At 45.9% G+C, this 24488-nt stretch overlaps 1 protein-coding gene across 3 annotated transcripts; it reads right to left on the reverse strand.

Annotated features, from left to right (window-relative positions):
* Nucleotides 1-2501: 2501 nt before the first annotated feature.
* Nucleotides 2502-23695, reverse strand: LOC141126588 (uncharacterized). 3 transcript variants are annotated; one of them, XM_073612510.1, is made up of 3 exons: nt 23555-23694; nt 19287-19384; nt 2502-4329 (listed from the first exon to the last, which is right to left on the reverse strand). In XM_073612510.1, the coding sequence occupies exon 3, from the start codon at nt 4094-4096 to the stop codon at nt 2681-2683; it is 1416 nt and encodes a 471-aa protein (XP_073468611.1). In that variant the 5' UTR covers nt 4097-4329; nt 19287-19384; nt 23555-23694; the 3' UTR covers nt 2502-2680. The 3 variants fall into 3 exon arrangements, 2 of the variants coding, with proteins under 2 accessions (XP_073468611.1, XP_073468612.1); XR_012241413.1 differs by lacking the exon at nt 2502-4329 and adding an exon at nt 18839-19122 and having other exon boundaries at nt 23555-23695; XM_073612511.1 differs by lacking the exon at nt 19287-19384 and having other exon boundaries at nt 23555-23666.
* Between the last annotated feature and the right edge of the window lie 793 nt (nt 23696-24488).

The raw sequence follows: 24488 nt of genomic DNA on the forward strand, positions 1-24488 counted from the left end.
CATCCTTTTTCTATATCGTTCATTTCAAAACTCAATAAAAATTGTATGCTGATAAAAAAATGAATTATAGACTGATGATTTTTTTGTTAGTGGTTAAATGTACAAAATCAGCAGCCGATCAAATACTTGTTTCCCTCACTGTAACAAACATGTTATACTTACCCACTCGGTGTAATGGTTTTACACAGAGCAGCCTGGATCCTCCTCTTCTCGGGTGCCTCACTGGTGGCCATGGCTCCTCCCTCCTGCTGGGTGCCCCTAGGAAGAAGCTTGCTGTGGGAGCACCCAAGCAGGCATGCTCCTGACCCCCGGCTCTGTGTGTCCATTCGCATCATGGAGCCGTGGTTCGGCCCTGCCCCCTTCGTCCGCTGATTGGCTCACTGGCTGTGATTGATAACAGCGGGAGCCAATGGCCAATCATGCGTGTGAGCCCCCGGAGAGGCAAGGCTTTTGTGGACATTGCTGGATCAAGATGGGGCTCTGGTAAGAAATAGTGGGGTCTGGGGGGGCCCCTACACATAGATTTAAAAAAAAGAAAAGCTTGTGCCTTTACAACCACTTTAAGAAACCATGTAAAATGTTTCTCCCAAATCCAAAAAGGTGACCCCCTTGGGTAGGTACCCATCCTAATATGAGTTTGTAGTCCCCGCTACTACAGGAAACATGTGGGCAATCATTTACACCTTTTACAGCAGGACAGTAAATATCAGAAGACAATTCAAATATAAGACCTACAGCAGGAAGTCTTCTAACTTAGACCCCTTTCACCCTGGGGCGTTTTTCAGGCGCTTTAACATTAAAAAAAAGCGCCTGAAAGAAGCCACATCTGCAATCCCAATGTGAAAGCCCGAGTGCTTTCCTGAGGTGCTGCGCTGGCAGGGCATCAAAAAATGTCCTGAAAGCGGCTTATTTGCAGCACTTTAGGAGCGGTGAATGCACCGCTCCTAAAACTCCCCTTCCAATTGAAACCAATGGGAAGCGCCTTGGCAGTGGTGCTTTTAAACCTTTATTCAGTAAAGCGGGGGTTAAAAGCGCTGTGCTAGCACTTGAAAAATGCCGGTAAAGCACCGCTAGCTTTAGCGGGGTTTTGCCACCGTTTTTCGGGCGCTGGCAGTGTGAAAGGGCTCTCACATTGGGATTGCTTTACAGGTGCTTTTTTTAGGGCTAAAGCACCTGAAAAACACCCCAGTGTGAAAGGGGTCTAAATGTGTAATGTAATCTGTCATTAGAATTCCCAGAGTTCCCTCCGCAACATCGTTTTATCACCTGTTATCCTGTCTGTAGATCTGTTATTTTCCCACCTTCTGTAACAGGATGACAACCCTCATCATTCTGCAGTAACATTACACAGCAGTGTTATCACCCTGTACAGGGAAGTCTTAGATAGATTATAAGTAAGACACACAACAAGTAAAGTCCAACTTCAGATAACGCTTCTAAAGCAGTTACAGCAACAGGTTTTTTTTTTAAGGTTTACACCACCATATCAAAACTGACAGTTGTAAGCACCCCTGGAAATCTTATATGGTCTTTCCCAACCCATCCAACTGCCATTTTTGCCAAAGAACTTGGCTTTCTACAGGAAGTAGAAGAAAACAGATCTATTGGGAGGATCAACAATCAATGAAAATGTTACAATAGGAGACTAAAAAAAAAAAAAAAACACATGCAAACAGATTACATTATTAAATGTAATAATGTAATTATTGATTCTGCCCATAGTTACCTTAGCTTTTCCAGTGTTCTTTGCAAACTTTACCCCAAAGAGAGATCTGTTGATTCAGCGTTATTAAAGTGAACCCCCAAATAGAGGAATTTCAGTCCCCCAGAAGCGGTTGTAGGAATATGACCACACACTCAGCACTCGGTAAGTTCAGATCTCTTACAGTTCTGTGCTGTGTGAGTAGTCTATGGAGAGGAGTAATAGCTGGACAGAGAAAAAAAAAGATAAGAAGGACATCCATTCTACACCTGATGAGATCCCAGAGACTTTCAGCAGAACCAGATGAAATATAAGTAGCCAGCTGGGATTAAGTGGTACAGTTAAATGCATCCCATAAACAGCAGCAACTCAGTGTTGGAAGCCCTATGCCAGCTTGGGAAGTTGCCCTCTCTCTCCAGAGAGTTCTACCTGGCTGGTGTCCCAACCGCAGACCTGCCTGCAAAGCGGTCATCCATAAGAGGAGAGGAAATGTGAAAATGAGGCATTGATCATGGGGGGGTGGAACCTGTAATGGGAGGTGTAGACAAGGTGGGCTTAGCTGGAGCCCTCAAGCCTGCCTAATGATGTGTCAGCAGAACCTGGAATGGACTCTCCCACTGCAGGAAAGATGCCACTTAATCCCTTCCTAGTCTCTGGTATTGAGGCAGTGTTGGTCATGTATTAGCTCAGGATGTGACAATGAAGAAAACACATCTCAGTTGGTGAATAATTAAAATGTATTACAAACATACAACTCAATGCATCAATTCATTACATTCCAGATATATTTTTTTTTTAAAGTAGTATTTTATTTTATTCCCTTCTTCCCTAGCTTGTGGGATAACATTGGGGCTATGAAACTAAAAGAATACCCAAAACTCCTTTAAACCCCCCCTTCTTCCAGAGTTTGATCTCTGCAGATGAAGCTTGTGAATCCTCTGGTGACAGATTTGCCCGTCATTAACTGTAAAAGCTTTGTCACATTCCGAGCATTAATGGCTTCTCTCCAATGTGAATCATCCGATGTCTGACCATATTTGACTTCTGTGCAAAAGCTTTGTCACATTCAGAACATTGAAATGGCTTCTCTCCAGTATGAACCATCTGGTGTCTGATAAGCTCTATGTTGGTAGCGAAAGCTTTGTCACATTCAGAACAATGACTTGGCTTGTCTCCATTGTGAATCCTCTCATGTCTGATAAAATCTGACTTCATTGTATAAGCTTTTTCACACTTATAACACTGATATGGCTTCTCTCCAGTGTGAACCCTCTGGTGTGCGATAAGATTTGACTTCTGTGTAAAAGCTTTGTCACATTTAGAACACTGATATGGCCTCACCCCAGTGTGGATCCTCTGGTGTATGAGAAGATTTTTCTTAGATTTAAAAGCTTTGTCACATTCAGAACACTTATATGGCTCCTCTCCAGTGTGAACCCTCTGGTGTATGATAAGATATGACTTAATTTTAAAATTTTTATCACATTCAGGACACTGATATCGTTTCTTTGCAGCATGAACTCTCTTGTGTATTATACGCTCTTTCTTGGTTGTAAAAGCTTTGCCACATTCAGAACACCTATATGGCTTCTCTCCAGCATGAACCCATTGGTGTATGATAAGCCCTTTCTTAGTTGCAAAAGTTTTTCCACATTCAGAACAGTCATATGGCCTCACTTCAGCATGAATCCTCTGGTGTATGATTAGCTCTCTCTTAGTTATGAAAGCTTTGCCACATTCAAAGCACGGATATGGCTTCTCTCCAGTGTGAACTCTCTGGTGTGTTATAAGATTTTCTTTCAGTGCAAAAGCTTTGTCACATTCAGAACACTGATATGGCTTCTCCTCAGTGTGAACCCTCTGGTGTGTGATAAGATTTGACTTTATGGTAAAAGCTTTGTCACATTCAGAACATTGGTAGTTCTTATAGCCTGTGTGAACCTTTTGGTGTCTGATGAGAGTTGGCTTTGTTGTAAAAGCTTTGTCGCATTCAGAACACTGAAATGGCTTCTCTCCAGAGTGAACCCTCTGGTGTGTGATAAGATTTTCCTTCATTGTAAAAGCTTTGCCACATTCAGAACACTGATATGGCTTCTCACCAGTATGAATCCTCTTCTGGTGTGTGATAAGATTTGTCTTTATTGTAAAAGCTTTTTCACATTCAGAACACGGATATGGCTTCTCTCCGGTGTGAACCTTCTGGTGTGTGAGAAGATTTCCCTTCTGTGTAAAAACTTTGCCACATTCAGAACATTGGTAGGGATTATGGCCGGTGTGAATCCTCAGGTGTTGGATAAGATTTGACTTTGATGTAAAAGTTTTGTCACATTCAGAACATTGATACGGCTTCGCTCCAGTGTGAACCTTCTGGTGTGTGATAGGTTTTGCCTCCATTGTAAAACCTTTATCACATTCCAAACAAGAACTAGCTTGAAATGACTCCTCTTATGTATTCATGGGTTGGACTTTACTGTGAAGCCATTGTCACTTCCAGAACACTGAAATGACTTCTTTCCTGTTGTCCTCTGAGGCTGGATCACATAAGACACCTATATGTCTTGCTTTCGTTGTGACTTAGTTGTGCTTTTGAAGACCAACGTGGCTGAAAACTTGGCTCTTCAATCCACCTATAGAGGAAGAAAAAAAAAAGTTAAAAGTCTGTATATAAAAAAAAAAAAAAACTGCCTTCTATTTTTAACCACTTGAAGACCCGGCATTTTCTTGCACTTTTTGTTTACATGTGAAAATATGTTATTTTTTCCTAGAAAATTTGTTAGAGCCCACAAACATTATATATATGATTTTAAAACAGAGGCCCTAAGGATTAAATTGGTGGGTTTTGCTATTTTTTTTTTATGTCACACAGTATTTGTGCAGCGATTTTTCAAACAGTTTTTTTGGGGAAAAAAAAAAAACACTAAAATTTTAATGTAAAAAACACAATACTTAACCCAATTTTTTTTTTCTATATATATAAAAGATGTTACACCCAGTAAATTGATATATGTGACAGTAAAAGGCAGTGACAGCTCCTCTTTGTGGAGAGATCTGGGGTCTATAATAAATGTAAACATCCCATGTGACAGTAATAGGAGGTGACGGGTCCTCTTTATGGAGAGATCTGAGGTCTATAATGAATGTAAACATCCCATGTGACAGTAATAGGAGGTGACAGGTCCTCTTTATGGAGAGATCTGGGGTCTATAATGAATGTAAACATCCCATGTAATAGGAGGTGATGGGTCCTCTTTATGAAGAGATCGGAGGTCTATAATGAATGTAAACATCCCATGTGACAGTAATAGAAGTTGGCAGGTCCTCTTTATGGAGAGATCTGGGGTCTATAATGAATGTAAACATTTATTACCATCATTCATTCATCAAACCAAAACTGCAGTGTTTATCCTCATGACACAACACAGGAAGCACCTCCATGGAGGACAGAATTTAAATTAGACTTGAGAAACTTAACATTAATAAATCACCGGGACCAGATGGCTTGCACCCGAGGGTACTTAGGGAACTCAGTCAAGTGATTGCCAGATTGTTGTTTCTAATTTTTACAGACAGTCTACTGACTGGAATGGTACCAGCTGATTGGAGAAAAGCCAAGCACCAATATTTAAAAAGGGCCCAAAATACATCCCTCTGAGTTACAGACCAGTTCGCCTAACATCAATAGTATGTAAACTCTTGGAGGGGATGATAAGGGACTATATACAAGATTTTAGTAATAAGAACTCTGTTGTCCTTGTCTGCTTGTGGCCCCGACCTTGGCTTGTCCCTTACTTTCCTTGTTGTTCCAGCCTGCTGCCTCCTTCCTCTTCTCCTGTAGTCTACCGTGAGTGTGAGCTGTGAGACCCTGGGGGCTGCGACCTGGAGCCAGACTGCAGCGCAATCCATCCTCACCACTAGAGGCTCTGGTGAACACCTGCTGGCTCTTAGACTCCGCGCCCTGGGGAGTCTATGCTCTAGCTCCCAGTGGGATTTGTGTCAGTGATCCAGTAGACCTGCTTCCTGAACCTCCCAGGGTTCAATCCGCAGCAGTCAGTGCTAGGGTCCACTACCTAGCGGTGCACTTCTGACTCCTACAGAGTGCATCTGTCACCTAGCCTCAAGGTGACCTGACACAGTGTTACTGATGCATGCATTGCCGCTGCTCACCATCCTTGTGGCCTCCTCAAATGGTGACAGGACAGTGCATGCATTCTTGATCAGTAGCTACTGGCATGGCGAAAAGAAGCCAAGCTCCCCTGACCCTGTCCTAGTGCCATACTACACAGGTACTCCATGATGGCCCTCTGCTGTGTGTGCAGCCGCTGCAGCATTGCCAACGTTGAGTTCCACCTGGTGGGAATGTCACAAATGAGAAGGTTGGTGGGCAGGTTGCATTCCTTTTGAATGTCAACCAGCCAAGCACTGGCATTGCATGACTGGTGGAAATGATCAGACTTTTCTGGCCTGCCTCAGGAGATCCTGTAAGCCTGGGCACCTGCTCAAGAACTACTGCACCACCAAATTCAGGACGTGTGCCAAACATGGATCAAGTGTCCTTGTCGGAGGGCGGAGAGAAGGTTGGTGCCATTGTCGCATACAACCATACCTGGCTGAAGCTGGCTTGGCGTCAACCACCTCTGAGCCTGCCCCTGCAGAGCTGACAGAATCTCTTCCCCAGAGTGGCTCCTGTCCCCTAAGCAGACCAACTCGAGCACCACATGGCATCTTTTTGCCTGACTGCTTGCGTAGCCCCTTGAACGCTTATGGAGCGCCACTGGTTCAGAGGACAAATCTGCAGAAGAGGCCATAGAGGAAGAAGATGAGGGGGTGGAGGAGAGAGCTGTAGCAGAATCACCACTAGCATTTTGGAAGCGTGGTGGGGGAACAAGCTCCAACAATACTGAACCCTGTCCTGCATCCTTCCCAGCTGCCAGCAGAGTTACACAGTGCACCATGAAGTAAAAGTAACGTCCCTGCCCATACTTGCTAGACCATGAGTCAGCAGTAATATGCACCTTACTGCTGACCCTGTCCAACAAGGCCAAAACATTGCCTTCCACATGCCAGTAGAGAGCCAGAATGGCCTTCCGTGAAAAGAAATATGCATTTTGGAACCTGCCACTGAGGTACAGCACATTCCACAAATTCACAAAAGGGGGCAGAGTCTACCAGCTGAAAAGGCAGCAGTTGCAGTGCTAGCAATTTGGCCAAGCTAGCATTCAGACGCTGAGCATGTTGAGGGCTGGGACCGAATTTCTTTTTATGGTTCAGCAACTGGGGCAGGGAAATTTGCCTGCTAAAATCAGATGGAGGTGTACTGATAGCAGATTGGCTGCAAGTACTTGGGACACCTATTTCTATACCTTCATTCCTCTCAGTGCAGGTTTTTGAGAGGACTGGAGGTATAGTGGAGTTGGAGATCCCAGATGAGGAGCAAGGAGAAGTCTGCCTTTTTCTTTGATGTGGGTCTTTCAAGTACTGCTGCCAATGGACTGCATGGCAGGTTATGGGAGGAGTGACTGTGGACAAGGAGCCGGTGGAATAAGACGCTTTAGCAGCTGCGTTGGAAGGCAAACTACTCTAAGCCTGGGTGACAGAGGATGAGGATGGCTTTGTTATTATCTCTAACCCTTCTGCATGTTCTGGCTCAAAAACACGGCCAGCAGCAGAAAAAGAAGGGCCAAGCGTGCCCCATGGCCACCTGTAGTAGAAACTGTACACACTGTATTAGATACTGTGTACACCGCCTGAAGTGTATTAGACACAGTACACCACGGAATGCACTGTAGATATAGGCTACACTGGATGCAGAGTACACACACACACATATATACATACACATACATAATCAAATACACTGCCACTAACTGAATAACCTGCCTGCTTAATGTAGCTCAAGCTATCTCTCCATGCCAACAACACTACACAGGGCTGCCGTGTAAGTTGCCTTACATAATGTGGGGCGTGGAATTAGTCCCCCTAAGGCACGATTGGCCAAATGCACCCTGCCTTTACCCAATTATGGCTCTCTTAGCAGATTGGCCAAAGCATGCAGGTCAGGTGCATGCTTTGGCCAATCGTCATACAGCAATGCACTGCATTATGGGACATTCCGCGGTGCTCAAATTTGCCACAAACGCCCCATAATGTTTGCTGTTCTGCGAACGGACGAACACCCGATGTTTGAGTCGAACTTATGTTCGACCCGAACATCAAGCTCATCCCTAGTCTTATCCAATGTCATCAGCTACAATGCCACCTATTGACAAAAGAGAAAAGTGCAGCAATTCCAAAATTAGGGGGAAATCAATCGATCTGCTAACAATTGGCCAAGGCAACTAAATTTGATAGCAGCCCTGCCTAAACTTCATATATAAATAATGTGTGTGTGTGTATGTATGTATGAAGGGTGCCATACCCACATGCTACAGATGTCGTGTGGTTTTTCAATTGAGGGAACTCCTGGTCGGACAGTCTCATCCTGTTGGTTGAGGTAAGAGCTCTTGCTATGGTTTGTTTTCTCTGCTATTTTCAGTCTGGATGATGTTGGTTATATACACAAGTGGTCACGGGTTTTTGCTCTTTTTACCTTTTCACAAATCCTTTTAACCACTCTCTGCCTGTGTGACCACGCATCTGTAGTAGGAGGTGGTAGGCTTTATGTCATCACTCCCCTTTGGCTCTTTGATGTATTTTGAGGATTTGGTCTGCGGTTTGAATTGGTGTAAGTTTCATTTAATTCTTGTATCATAATTGATTTTTTTATGTCAATTGTCAGCTGCATTGTTGTACGGATTTAAAGACAATGTGGATCCTGAGGAAGCCCTCATTGGGCAAAACACGTCAATCCATCATTTCTTAATTTCTACGTATTTAATTGTACATTTATCTGTGCAGCAGTTGACCATTGTTTTTATAATTATGAGGAAATTACATTTTTAATGGAATAATAAAGGTTTTTTTATGTATTTTTTGTTTTGCTTGCAATTTGGTCACATTAAAATCCCTATTCTCACAGTCCCTTGATCTTGAAGGGGATACATGGGACATAAAATGCTTCATATGTACATTATTGGAGATAGCACCATTTATTGTGATTGACAAGACCCCCCTCCCCCCACCATTTATTGGGCAGCTGACTGGTATACTCTGGATGCTTGGGGTCACTGAGTGAGGCAGGAAGCTCAGAGGCCGCTGGGTAACATAGAAATGCAAGGCTCTAAAGAAGGCATAAGTGTGCAGCGATCGATAGAGTGCACAGGAGTCACTGGAGACACACGAGTACAGGGGGAGAGGTTTCTCACTCATGCAGGTGAGGGTTCCAGGGTAATCGAGCAAAAGGAGAAAGCTCATTTGTAGCTTTCCCAGGTCTATTAAGTCCACATATGGGACCTGGAGTTTGGAGGCTCAGAAAGATTATGGGTGGGAAAGCCTCCAACCCTGACTACAGGAACTGTGGTCCTGAAAGAGTTAACCCACCAGGAGAGGGCTGAAAAGGAGCAGGAAGCCATCAGCAGGTGTTTGTGAGGTGGTAAGTGGAGCAGGACACCATCTTTTGACTACTGTGTACTGTCCGTAACTGAAAACACATCTAAGCTGTGGAGACCTTGTCTTTGGGTCCCCTGATGCATAGACTTTAATCCCTGAATGGGACAAGGATTATGCAGTCAGTGAGCCTTTGCTTTTGAGCCACAAGTGAATGGACTACTGTGTTTGTTTTTGTTCATGCTGAAGGAAGCTACTTTATTTTGCCCATTTATGAAGGAATGACCACGTGACTGGCTGGTGATCCTGGTCGCCCCCATATCTTGCCGAGAAAGCTGTTAACATTGAAAGACTGACATTTAAAAGGCCCAGGTGCATGTTTTGTATGTTCTGGATAAGAGAGAGACACAGGTGTTGATAAACACTGACAGATGCATGGAGGAGGTCTTGGGAGATCTTGGTCCACCTTAGAGTGACTGCTGCTGTCTGGGCACACTGAATATGTTGTTGGAGGAATCGGGCCAGCCAGTCACCACATTCCAAATGCAATTGCCACTTGCCACAAAGTGGTTGCAACCGGAGAAGTTAACAAAACGTTAGATTGTGAAATGGGTCATCATGGACCTTTACTTGAAGGAACTGACTACTGGGCTTCAGCATTGGGCCAGCCATTAGGAGCCCTAGGCAATGGACCTACTGGTGGACATGGTGGAACCATACACCATGGTCGAGGAACTACTTGGACCTGCCAAGTCCCAGAGGAACCCTGCTATTGTAGAGAACTAAGCCATCACCAAACCCAAGAACCAGAACTCATGAGTCAGGTAGCTACCACTCCAGTGTCCCAGAGTTCTGCTCCAGCACAAAAGAATGAACATGCTGTGCTGGCAGAATCACTCCCAGGGCCATATCCAGGGAGTGGAGTGCAGAGCAACACAAAGGGTCTGTGCTGCTCATCTGGATTTGAGGGGCTATTAAAATGTGACATCTGGGTGAATCAGCTTCATTCCCAGGCATTACGTTAGTATGGTAACCCTTGTCCATACCAGAGTAATTGGGAGAGTGAGCCCCTAATTAAGACCCTACGGGTAGTATGCATACATGGGGAAGCTAATGAATACCTGCTCATACCAGTGACTATCATTATTACCTGTGGCTTGGATACCTAGGAGGTTGGGGTTGTACCTAATCTGATACATGACATCATAATGGTACTGCCCATGCTTTGTGGAACTATATGAGGAGAAGAATGCCTGAACATGGTGACCGTTCTGTTCCCTTTGAAGACTGGACATTGCGTGCATCCAAAGAGGATGGGGGGGGGGGGGGGGGGGGTTCCTCTACTGCTACACATCCTGATCTGGAAGTATCAAGGAGAGCATTTGGTGATGCCCAAATGCAGAACCCTGCTTTAAAAAAAATTCCAGAGGGAAACCAACCCCAGTCTACATCGCATCCACAGACTGAACGCTATTCTTGTACTATACACCACTTGCCCATCTACTCCGGGTTCTACGCCTGCAAGCACCAGAACCACCCCACTTAACCACTTCTCGCTATCTATCCTAAGACACCTCAGTAAGACAGAAAGTCCATAACCCTGCATAATAATGCCTTTCAAAGTCACATCCTTCAACGTAAAGGGGCTTAACCTGAATAAAAGACACTCCCTATGGAACGATGCAACTAAGCTCCAATGCGATGTCTTATGTCTTCAAGAAATGCATTTTGCTCAAAACAATGCTCCATCCTTCTCCCACAAGTGATTTCCCCCATATATATTTTGCTAATGCAATGCAGAAGAAGAGAGGGGCTCTAATTGCCATAAAAGATACAGTCCATTTCAAACCACTTGATGTCACCTTGGATGACCAGGACAGATTTATCCTCTTGGTGTGTGACATTGACAACACCATAGTTAACATTTACGCTCCCAACTCGAGACAAATTTAATTTCTCCACAAGCCAAGGAAGAAGATCCAAAACAAGAGACAGGGTCATTTGTTACTATGTGGGGACTTCAATGTGGTTCCAGATGGCTCTTTGGACATATCGGGCCCCACTATGAAGCGCACCCGCCCTTCCACATTGAGCAACTTTCTTAGGACTAATGCCCTGTTCAATGTCTGGAGATGTCAACACTCCACAGAATGCGACTTTTCTGGCTTTTCTAAACCCCACTGTTCATATTCGAGGATAGACCTATTTTTGACAGACAAACTTCTACTCCAGGACATCACATCTTCTGATATCCACACCATCACGTGGTCAGACCAGGCCTCCAACTCGATCTGTGTGGAGGGGAAAAGTATTACAGGACACATGAGCATGTGGCGCAATGGTGTTTTCCTGATGTCTATTTCTACTAATACCAAATATATAAAACGACCAATTACAAGAATACTTTGAACACAATGCGTCCTCTGCTGCAGATCCCTTTCCCACATGGAATGCTAAAGCTTGGGGCTCAATCAAAGCGCCGGAGGATGCAGCAGCTCGACTGACTTCTGGTTACTATAGAAAGGCTCGAGGTGGATAATAAAAACAAGCAACCAATTATCCCAAGCTAGAAATTAATGATGTACCTTCCTCTCAGCCCAGCATGCCAGAAAGTTATGTAAACTTAGGTCAAACTTCTATAAAGGGAGTAAATTATTGGCATGCCAACTTAAAACAGAGAGAGGCCAAACATAGAATCACCTACCTTAAACACCTACCTTAAACACCCCATCCATGGGGGTAAGCTACAAAACCCCAAGAACAGCAAAAATATACGCTAAAGCCATTGCCAACAGGCAATCACTCCTCATGCCGAATTTAATTAAGGGGTGCTTCATTCATGGACGCCAAGCTCCTAATGTGACCAGCAAAAATTATTCACCTATTGCACATGCCGAAACTTCAAAAACTCCCACCATCTTTCTGGCGTTAGATGCTGAGAAAGCTTTTGACAGGATTCATTGGGGCTATCTGCCATACCTTGTCCAAATTTGGCTTCCAAGGCAATATACTAATCGGCAATCTTGGCCCTTTACGCTACGCCTTCCGCGCAGGTTCTATCAGATGGCATACTCTGATACCTTTAAAATTACCAAGGGCACCAGACTGGGATGCCCGCTGTCACCCATAATTTTTACACTCCTTATGGAACCCCGAGCGCAAAAAAATAGGAAATCACCCATCTGTTTCTGGTTTATCAATCTTGGACAAAGAATACAAAATCACACTCTATGCAGACGATATAATTCTTACCATTACAGATCCGGCTTCTTCCCCATCTTCACTATATGACGTTCCATTCAAATCTAATCTCATATCTTACTATAAGGTCAATGAATCTAAATCAAATATTCTAGGCGTTAACCTTGACGCAACAACCAAATCCCACTTACAGCATACATTCCCATTTCACTGGGTTACCTCATCTATGTCCTATTTAGGGATATCCCTAAGATCTCCCTCTGTCAAACTATATCAAGCCAATTATATCCCGATACTCACCTCCTGTAAACAAAAGATGGATAGATTGAGCAAATTCTACTTGACGCAGGCGGGTAGATCTGCAGCCTTTAAAATGTTACTGCTTCCCAAACTATTATACCTGTATCGCGCATTACCTATTCACGCCCCTCCTTCCTTCTTCCGGACTTTGAAACAAACCCTTAGGCTTGATTCACATCTATGCATGTTGCTTTTGAGCGTTTCTGCAGTGTGCGCCCCCCCCCTCCCCCGATCCATACCTGGCCCTTGGGTCTAGTATGGATTCGGATGGGACCCCCCACGCCAAAAAAAATAAATAAATAAAATAAATAAATTGCGTGGGGTCTCTCCAAAATCCATACCAGAGCCTTAAATGAGCACCCAACCTGGCAGGCCATGAAAGGGAGGGGACGAGCGAGCGCCCCCCCCTTAACTATACCAGGCCGCATGCCCTCAACATGGGGGAGGTGGGTGCTCTGCGCCCCTACCCCAAAGCATCTTGCTCCTATGTTGATGGGGAAATGGGCTTCTTCCTGACAACCCTTGCCCTGTGGTTGTCTGGGGCTGTGTACTCCTACCCATTCACCACAAAAAAGTAGTGTAGTGTGAAAAAAAATACAGTAGACAGTTTGGCAAGTCTTATTAAAAATATCTTCTTCCCCGCTTCTTTCTCCGGTCTTCATCTTCTCCCGCATCTTCCTCCTCCAGGCTTCTTCTTGCTCCTGTCTTTTGTCCTGTGTTCTCCCTCCGCCGCCGACCCTCCTCCGATGCTGCGTCCCGCTGATCTGTCCGTGCCAATGTCAAGCATGTCTTAGATAATGATGGGGGCGTAGCCATCGGGTGATGTCATCAGAAGGCCCCACCCCCTTGTGACATCATCGACAAGGGCATGATGAGGCCATGACATCACAAGGGTGCGGGGCCTCCGGGTGACGTCATCCGATGGCCACGCCCCAATCGTTATCTAAGACATGCTTGACATCGGTGTGGACAGATCAGCGGAACGCAGCATCAGAGGAGGGTCAGTGGCAGAGGAAGAACAACACCAAACAAAGAAGACAGGAGAAAGAATAAGAGTGGAAGAAGAAGCCGCCCTGAGGAGGAAGATGGGGGAGAAGATGAAGACCGGAGGAAGCAGGGAAGAAGATATTTTTAATAAAAGACTTGTCAAAAAAAAAACTGTGTATTTTTTCATACTACACTACTTTTTTGTGTTGAATGGGTAGGGGTGCAATGTACCCGATACTCATTCATATGGGGGGGGGGGGGGATCTGCCCCCCCCCCCTTGTTAAATTACATAGGTTCTTCAGATGCTGACATAGTTACAGAGATGGGTTGTTCAGGAGCTTTCTGGAAAACAGAAGCTAAATGATCCACCGGGGGGGGAGGGTGACAAGGACCAGCCCTTTCCAGATCTCACTCTTGGAACTCAACATCAATTTAGAAGCTAACAGCGATCAAGTAATCAAGGGTGGTGGGTATGGTTCTGCCAGCTAGTTCATGCTTAATATGATCTGTAGATCCTGCCAAAAAGGTTGCGCCAAGGGCCTCATCATTCCATGCTAGTTCCAAGGTGTGAAACTGAACTGCGTATTAAATAACAGTCATGCTGTATGGATGAAGTCAAAGGAGAGCTCCAGCAGCGGATGAGGCCCTGCCTGGCAAATTGAAGGTTTTGCGGAAAGCTTGCTAGAAGGCAAAAGAGACTCAAAACTCTAGAGAATCTTGGTGCTCCCACAGTGGCAAGGCCCAAGCCAGAGCATCTCTAGAAAGGAGTGATGTCATGTAAGCCACCTTGGAACAATCAGTAGCTCAAAATGAATTGAGCACTGATTGATGAAGTGTCAACAAGGTTTAGGATCACCAGAAAAGCGAGGGAGTGGAGGCATCTGAAGTTTCAAGGACTACCCTCCACTGGCACAGCAAGAGCAGCAGGAACCGGAAGAGGAGCTGGAACATAGGGTGAGGAAGCGGACATGACCTGCAGCTGATCCAAATGGAAGGAAGGTTCCTGCAGACACTGCATAATCCACTTTCGATGGGCCTGCTGGACATCAACTCCCTCCACCCTTATTGTTCCAGAAGAGGCTGCGGTGTCTGAGGAGCTCATGGCCTGAACAAACTGTCAAGCGTCTGTGGTAGTGAGCCCTTGTAGATCACAAACTCTGGGTTCCCCTAGGGTGTGGGGTCTGAGCCCCAGCTTGCTTCTTCACCAGATCCCCCAATGGTGGGAATGGATTTGCAGCAAGCTGGAACCGGGTCGAAGCCCCCAGGTACACCCAACTGACGATGCAGAGACCACTTACGCGTGCAGAGTACAAACAGCAGGAGACAACCAAAATTTCAAGAGACAAGCCAAGATCAAGACAGGCAGCAAACAAGCACAGACTGAACGGAGCTGGGGTTGGTACACAGATAGTCAGGCACAGGACACACAAGTAGCAAGTGAATAGGAGCTCAGAGAACTGTGAGGTTGCTCAGAAAATGTGAGCTAAACCGGGGAGGTCTTATATATGCAAGAAAACTAGGAAGGCGGCAGGGAGTAATGGAAGGGAAGTAAATAAAGTCCACAAAATAGTAGATGACGCCCATAGGAGAGCACAGCCAAACCACACATGTGAAGGAATAAGGGTGGAAAAAGAAATGCAACCAGGAGGTAAACAATTAGAATATATAATGGTGCTGTGCTGATGAATATCAGCTAGTGTGTGGTGGGTGACAAACTTCTAAAAAAGTGCAATACTAGAAAATATGCATCAATGGTAAATAAAAAAAAAAAAAAAAAAAAACGTGAAGGTATTCCTGCAGCATACTTAACATGTGCAAACATAATAAAAAAAAAAACTGAAAACTGAAAGAGAAGAGTATGGAGAAGGAAAGGAACTGCTCATGATCCAAAGCATATCACCTCATCAGTGAAGCATGGTGGTGGTAGTGTCATGGCGTGGGCATGTATGGCTGCCAATGGAACTGGTTCTCTTGTATTTATTGATGATGTGACTGCTGACAAAAGCAGCAGGATGAATTCTGAAGTGTTTCGGACAATATTATCTGCTCATATTCAGCAAAAGCTTCAGAACTCATTGGACGGCGCTTCACAGTGCAGATGGACAATGACCCAAAGCATACTGCTCAAGCAACCAAAGAGTTTAAGGGAAAGAAGTGGAATGTTATGCAATGGCCAAGTCAATCACCTGACCTGAATCCGATTGAGCATGCATTTCACTTGCTGAAGACAAAACTGAAGGGAAAATGCCCCAAGAACAAGCAGGAACTGAAGACAGTTGCAGTAAAGGCCTAGCAGAGCATCACCAGGGATGAAACCCAGCGTCTGGTGATGTCTATGCGTTCCAGACTTCAGGCTGTAATTGACTGCAAAGGATTTGCAACCAAGTATTAAAAAGTGAAAGTTTGATGGATGATTGTTAATCTGTCCCATTACTTTTGGTCCCTTAAAAAGTGTGTGAGGCACATATATAAACTGCTGTAATTCCTACACCGTTCACCTGATTTGGATGTAAATACCCTCAAATTAAAGCTGAAAGTCTGCAGTCAAAGCACATCTTGTTCGTTTCATTTCAAATCCATTGTGGTGGTTTATGGAGCCAAAAAGATTGACACAATTCTAATGTCCCAATATTTATGCACCTGACTGTATGTAGAAGGGTTCCAAATAGTGTGGCATCGTTTTTAAAAAAAATTATTGAGATAAAAACACAGCTGGCACAGTCACTTGTGCAAAGGAGGTAACAAATACTGCACAAGCCTAGGCCACCAGAATGGTTGAGAAATAGCCCAAATGAGCCGATTCTTCCCTGGGTGGCCAGCCGCCTTGGAAGAATGGTAAGCCTTGAGCAAAGCAGTGTGGAGATTCTCAGGAACAAAGCAGTGATAACCAGGTTTCTCGGGAGGAGAATGGATCTGAGCAGCAAGAATTCTGTCACCCAAAGGTGAAGTGAGACTAGTATGTACAGCAGCCAAAATACATTTGGGAGGTATCACAGGAACAGCAATCATCTCCATCTTGGAAGCGGAGGAAAACTGTTGTGACAATGCGTCAGCCCTTACATTCTTAGCACTGGGTAAGAATGACACTATGTAATTGAAGATTGACAGAAAAAGAGCCCATCGTGCCCTTCTGGGAGATAAGAGTTTGGCCTCAGACAAGAATGTGAGATTCTTTTGGTCAGTCAAAACAAGGACTGGCACAGTGGTACCTTCAAGGAGATACCTCCATTCTTTCAGAGCTAAAATGATAGCTAACAATTCTCTGTCCCCAATCTCATAATTGCACTCTGCAGGAGACAATTTCTTAGAAAAGTAGCCACAAGGATGCATAGCGCTCTCAGAGGTAGGACGTTGAGACAGAAAGGCACCCACTCCAGTCACAGGAGCATCAACCTCAAGAATGAAGGGTAACATAGGATCAGGATGTGCCAACACAGGACCTGAAACAAAGGCAGCCTTGAGAGACTCAAAGGCTATAATGGAATCTGAAAACCAATTCTGAGTGTTACCGTCCTTTCTGGTCATATCAGTCAGGGGTTTGACCAGAGAAGAGAAGTTCCGAATACATTTCCGATAATAAAGCCAAGAAAACATTGTAGCGGACGTAGACCTACGGGTCAAAGCCACTATAGAACTGCAGATAGTTTCTCTGGGTCCATCGAAAAACAGTCAGTATGACAGTCAGAAATGACATAACCCAGAAATGTAACTCACATTTCTCCAACTTATAATACAGGTCACTATCTCTAAGCCTCTGTAGTACATGGGAGACATCTGTGCGGTGGCTCTCTAGGGAATTAGAATATATGAAGAGTTTGTCGAGATAAACCACCACACATTGCTGCAACATATCACTGAGGACTTCCTGAAAAACTGCAGAAGCGTTGCAAAGACCAAACGGCATTATGGAGGTATTCGTAATGTCCTGTACTGGTATTAAAAACACAGTTTTCCATTCATTGCCCTCCTTGATCCTCATGAGATTGTTTGTCCCTCCAGATCGAGCTTTGTGAAAACCGTTGCTCCCTTGAGGCAATCAAATAATTCAATAATCAATGGAATCAGATACGCATTTTTAATCGTGAAGCTATTGAGACCCCTATAAATCGATAGAAGATCTGTTCACCACTCTTCTTTTTCACAAAGAAGACGCCAGCACCAGCAGGAGACGAGTCCAGCGAATCCTGCTGGTGATCCAAGCCCTCAACAGGAAACTCTGCAGGGGTCTAAAGTGAAGTCTTGCCTAGTGAATTGCAGGTATGGAAGAATTCAGGGTTCCCAAAGCAGACATGATTTTTCTGATGGGCAGGAGCTGACTGGACTGCAACAGAGACACTTTCACCAGCTTTTTTCCCCCTTTTCCTCTGGAAGAAAAAATCTTTGCTACACTGAGTTGATACAATACCCCAAGAATAGCACCTCCTGCAAGGGAATCAGGTTTGACTTCTGAAGGTTTAAGATCCAACCTATGGATTCTAGATGAGCATGAGCTCTGACAAGTTCTGCTGAAGCATCTCTCTGGTTTGAGCGAAAAAAAAGGAGATTGTCCAGAAAAGGAAACATGGAGATTCATTCTAGACGCAGAGGAGCCAATGCTTTGGCCTTCACCTTCATAAACACCCTAGGGGCCAATGACAAGCCAAATGGGAGCACCCTGAACTGCAAGTGTAGCAATTTCTTCCAATGCCAACCTCAGATATTTTTGGGACCTGGCGGCAATAGGTATGTGGAGATAGGCATCCTGTAAGTCTATTGATGCCATGTAGCACCCCTGGTTCAGGCGGTTTTTGACTGAGAAGATGGAATCCATTCAAAATCTTCTATACTCTTACCAAGCGATTTAGCACTTTGAGATTTAGAATGAGGTGGAACTTTCCTGAGGGTTTCTGTACGTGGAACACATGTGAGTAGAAACCCTGAAACACTGAAAGCGGAAAATTGGTTTGGTTAGGAAGGGCCCAGTGGGCAAGTGGTTAAATAGCCAGAAGGGGCTGGCTGTAGGGTGGACTGATGAGCAGGAAATAATCACCAGGTGAGCCACTGTGGAACGACGAGTCCTGGCAATTAACTGACAGCTGAGCAACCTGAGCACTGAGAAGGGAGGACTAAGAGTCCAACCCTGACAAAAGTTTATGACAGTGGGCAGTATGTACAGAAGAGGAGTGTGGGGGTATGACAGTATGTATAAGAGAGGAACATCATACTCTTTTGCTCCTCTATCTCTTCAACCCAGAGAAAGACGAAGCACAAGTGGAGTCAAAACAATGGACCCAGGGAGGAGTATGCACTAGAGAGGTCTCTGCTCCACCATAAGCCAACATTGTTATAGTTATAGGAGGGTTCTCCTCGTGTTTCTCCCCTTATTCTGTCTTAGCCACATCAGAGGAACATTGTGAGAGTTAGGCAGAAATGTCCTAGAAGGTAATACTGGAGCCATTCTGAGACCCATCTAATAAAAAAAGAAGACAAAACCAAAACTGAGAAGTAGATTCTGAGATAGATAGATAGATATAGAGAGATATATCTCTATCTATCTAAGGAAGAGCCGGTCACAGATGATGGATATGTCTTTAGCAGGGACAGGAGCCCTGTACTATGGAATAGGACACTTACCTGTGTGAGGTGACACGTAGAACATCCCGTGCTGTCCCTATGGTGGCCGTGTGTTCAGGACGGAGACTGAGAATCTGTTCAGACTGCTGGAATCAGATCTAAAATGGCGAAAAACAGGAAATGTGTTTCATAGAGAGGAAGTGACACAGGACAGGAAGTGACACAGGACAGGAAGTGACACAGGACAGGAAGTGACACAGGACAGATTAACCACAGAGGGTGCAGTATGGAGAGCAGACACTAGATGGTGCTGGTCCAAATAGCTGAAAAGTATAAAACAACATGAAAAAAAAAAAAAAAAAAAAAAGGTAAAATGCCGAAAAACAAAAAAAGCAAAAAAGACAAAAAAGCATGCAAAGACCACAGTAAAAAGCATTCCCGTGCCGTCTGTGCTTAAGTGTTGGGGAAAAAAAACACAACAGCAAAATAATGAAAGAAAAATAACAAACAATAATAAATAAGACAAAAGAGCCACAAACCGAGTTGTTGCTATTAGTGATGAGGTGAAGCTGCACCGGGTTTGAGTTGAGAGGAGTTTGTTGAGCTTTACAGAAGTTTGGATGCCAAAATTAAACCCTCCCCCCTCCTCTCCCCTCCCTAACTTTCTCCTGTTCCCCCCCCCCCCTCACATAGATCTTCATTGCTCCCACCCTCCATTCTCCAGTCTCAGATCTGACCATTCCCATCACTGACTGATCCTCTTTCCACCCCACATTACTTTTTATGTCAGCAGCTCAGTACATTCTCTGCACTCACTTAAGGTGGCCGTAGTAGGAATGAAATGATAAAAGGAATCTTCTATTCTAAAGACCACCTTAAATGAGTGCGGAGAATGTACTGAGCTGCTGAACAGGTAAAAGACATAAAAAGTAATGTGGGGTGTCAGTCAGTCAGTCAGTGATTGGACCATTAGAGAGGAATGCCCAGATCTGAGACCACACTTGTAAAGAAGACCTTAGGGGCTCATGCACACAGCTGGGAGGAGGGGGCAGTACAAGCAGGCAGTTGAACTGAAGTTTTACCCCCCCCACCCCCCCGACCACCCCACCTGAAAAAGGAGATGCAGCCACTCAGTGCTGTTCAACGGCAAAAATTAAATGACACGTCACCATGAAATGGGGTGCACCACATCTACCCTGCAGGGGCGGGCAATAAACATGGCTGGGGCATTGTGGGTCTGCATTTTCTGAGTTATAACAGGCAGTGAGTAAATGATCTATTGCCCCTTCGCTGCTTGTCACACCCCACAATAGCCACCCATCCAAATCACCCTTAAAGTCCCTTTAGCCCTCCTTTCTCCCTCCGAATTCCCCTAGAGCCCTTCAGTTTTGTCAGGGCTGGGCTCAGCCCTTCCTTCTCAGATCTGGCCGCTCAGCTGTCAGCTAATTGCCAGCTCCTATCTCTCCACAGTCACTCACCTGTTGATGATATCCTGCTCATCAGTCCTGCCTACTTAAGCCATCCAGCCCAGAGTATCTCTGCCTTCGCCTTGGTCAACATCACAGAGACTATCGCCTGCATTCTTGATAAAAGACTTGCTTGGCTGACATCCCTTCTGGCTCCAGATCCTGCTTGCTGTTTTACTACATTGATCCCAGACTTTCTGGCTTGTCTGACCATCCGTCCTGGTTCCTGAACTCTGGCTATGTTTTGACTACGTTTGTTCTATTTACTTTTATTATTAAGCAAGTGTGATTTAACTGTACTTCTGTCTCGGTCTGATTTCATGGTTTCTGACAAGTTTCATGCATTTTAACAGAGCCAAGTTCCCCTCCTTCATCCCACTGGCATCCAGAAGAGGCCAAACAGGTCCTGAGATGGAGACAAGTCATGCAGTATGATTATCATGATGATGATCTTTGAAGGACAGTGAAATGTATCCTTAGGCCCCCATCACACAAGGGGGACTCCATTCTGCTCAGCGGGGGGATCTGTTCACTGATCAGAAGGACAGGTCCATGTCCACTCAGGCTACAGATCAAACCAACTCTGCTCTAAGGGCAGTCGGGTGTAAATGGACTCCGCTGTCTGTTTACACCCAACTACCCTCCGATCCAACTAGACCCAGGAGGACACATCTCCTTCTGTCTTTTTTTTTTGCGGATCACATTGGAGGTGGGCAGATGAGCAGGATCAGAGGGTGGGGTTGAGGGCCCCATCAGGTATGCTGTACGGGGCCCCATGACTTCTAACAGCAGCCCTGAGGCCAGGGAATATTACTGCTGCTAGGGAAGAGAGTGGATGGGCTTAGTTCTGATGTGTTTAGCTGGTGCTGGACTTCAAATCTTCCAGAGATGTCACCCTGGGACTCGAAGCATGGTGCCATCAAATAAAAAGTGGCAGCAAGGGTAGTTCAGTGGGCTACCATTGGCATTACTGGGGAGTGGGAACCCTCATAATGGGCACAGCAGGTGTACAGACCCGGGAACTCAGCACAGGGATGGTGGGAACCCCTCATAATGGGCACAGCGGGTGTACAGACCCGGGAACTCGGCACAGGGATGGTGGGAACCCCTCATAATGGGCACAGTGTGTGTACAGACCCGGGAACTCAGCACAGGGATGGTGGGAACCCCTCATAATGGGCACAGCAGGTGTACAGACCCGGGAACTCAGCACAGGGATGGCGGGAACCCCTCATAATGGGCACAGTGTGTGTACAGACCCGGGAACTCAGCACAGGGATGGTGGGAACCCCTCATAATGGGCACAGCAGGTGTACAGACCTGGGAACTCAGCACAGGGATGGTGGGAACCCCTCATAATGGGCACAGCGGGTGTACAGAACCAAGAACTCAGCACAGGGATGGTGAGAACCCCTCATAATGGGCACAGCGGGTGTACAGACCCGGGAACTCAGCACAGGGATGGTGGGAACCCCTCATAATGGGCACACCAGGTGTACAGACCCGGGAACTCAGCACAGGGATGGTGAGAACCCCTCATAATGGGCACAGCGGGTGTACAGACCCGGGAACTCAGCACAGGGATGGTGGGAACCCCTCATAATGGGCACAGCGGGTGTACAGACCTAGGAACTCAGCACAGGGATGGTGGGAACACCTCATAATGGGCACAGCGGGTGTACAGACCCGGGAACTCAGCACAGGGATGGTGGGAACCCCTCATAATGGGCACAGCGGGTGTACAGACCTAGGAACTCAGCACAGGGATGGTGGGAACCCCTCATAATGGGCACAGCGGGTGTACAGACCTAGGAACTCAGCACAGGGATGGTGGGAACACCTCATAATGGGCACAGCGGGTGTACAGACCCGGGAACTCATCACAGGGATGGTGAGAACCCCTCATAATGGGCACAGCGGGTGTACAGACCTAGGAACTCAGCACAGGGATGGTGGGAACCCCTCATAATGGGCACAGCGGGTGTACAGACCTAGGAACTCAGCACAGGGATGGTGGGAACCCCTCATAATGGGCACAGCGGGTGTACAGACCTAGGAACTCAGCACAGGGATGGTGGGAACACCTCATAATGGGCACAGCGGGTGTACAGACCCGGGAACTCAGCACAGGGATGGTGGGAACCCCTCATAATGGGCACAGCGGGTGTACAGACCTGGGAACTCAGCACAGGGATGGTGGGAACCCCTCATAATGGGCACAGCGGGTGTACAGACCCGGGAACTCAGCACAGGGATGGTGAGAACCCCTCATAATGGGCACAGCGGGTGTACAGACCCGGGAACTCAGCACAGGGATGGTGGGAACCCCTCATAATGGGCACAGCAGGTGTACAGACCCAGGAACTCAGCACAGGGATGGTGAGAACCCCTCATAATGGGCACAGCGGGTGTACAGACCCGAGAACTCAGCACAGGGATGGTGGGAACTTTTTTTTGCATTGATACATATCCCCTGGGGCAGGACCCGGGTCCCCAAACCCTTTTTATGACAATAACTTGCATATAAGCTTTTAAAATGAGCACTTTTGATTTTTCATGTTCGTGTCCCATTAACTTTAACGATGTTCGTGTGTTCTGCCTAATATTTTGCATGTTCTGCCGCGAACTGAACCGGGGGGGTAGGGGGGGTAGGGGGTGTTCGGCTCATCCCTAGACCTGACTCCGTCCTACGCGTTAATACAATGTTCTGGTTGCAGCAGTCATGTGATTGGATGGATTGCTCATTTCTCTCTCGAGACGTCCTGTATGAAGTTCAGTATGAGTTTTTTCAGTCTCTCCTGTACTCCCCCTCCCCAAAAAATGACCCCACATTGTGCCCCCCTCCATGGTCCCCCATCTTACCCGATCTCTCCGGAGGTTTCTTGTTCAGCTTCTTGTCCGTCTCTGACTGCAGCACCATGTGAGAGGAGGGGGAGGGGTGTCCTCCATTTTCTTGTAGCCCAGAAAGGCGAAGTGATGTCCTCTATTTTATTGTAGCCCGGAGAGAAGGAGGGGATGTCCTCCATTTTATTGTAGCCCGGAGAGAAGGAGGGGGGGTGTCCTCCATTTTCTTGTAGCTCAGAGAGGAGGGGGGGAGGTGTCCTCCATTTTCTTGTAGCCCTGAGAGGAGGAGTGATGTCCTCCATTTTCTTGTAGCCCGAAGAGAAGACGTGATGTCCTCCATTTTCTTGTAGCCCAGAGAGAAGACGTGATGTCCTCCATTTTCTTGTAGCCCAGAGAGGAGGAGTGTCCTCCATTTTCTTGTAGCCCAAGGAGGAGGAGTGTCCTCCATTTTCTTGTAGATCAGAGAGGGGGAGGGGTGTTCATCCATTTTCTTGCAGCTCAGAGAGGGGGAGGAGTGTTCCTCCATTTTCTTGTAGTTCAAGTATTTAATATTCATGTCAAGTTTCTTCAGAAAGGAGACCAGAAACGTAGCTACACGAGGAAACTGAGACCAAATAAAACTTTTTTTATATCTTCATACAAAGTATATATACTCAAGTGAGGGTTAATAACAGTGAACTGACAACAATAAACATACAAAGCAAACAACAAAGAAAACCTCCAAAGACACAATAAGTAATGACCTCAACAAGTGACTAAATACAAAATACAATATAAGGGGAGAGGGAACAGGGACTGCAAGGCAGCAAGAAAGGGGGATCACAACTGGGTAGTCGAGCAGAAGAAAGGTAGAGGGAGATAGGAGCAAAGGTAGAGGGAGATAGGAGCAAAGGTAGAGGGGAGATAGGAGTAGGGTAGAGGGGAGATAGGAGTAAGGTAGAGGGAGATATGA

This window comes from Aquarana catesbeiana, linkage group LG02 (assembly GCF_042186555.1).
Source record: "Aquarana catesbeiana isolate 2022-GZ linkage group LG02, ASM4218655v1, whole genome shotgun sequence".
Classification (NCBI taxonomy): domain Eukaryota; kingdom Metazoa; phylum Chordata; class Amphibia; order Anura; family Ranidae; genus Aquarana; species Aquarana catesbeiana.

What these genes read in the sequence shown, in the direction of transcription:
- LOC141126588 (XM_073612510.1), bottom strand. Translation starts at nt 4,096, where the DNA reads ATGGAGGCAAAACCTATCACACACCAGAAGGTTCACACTGGAGCGAAG.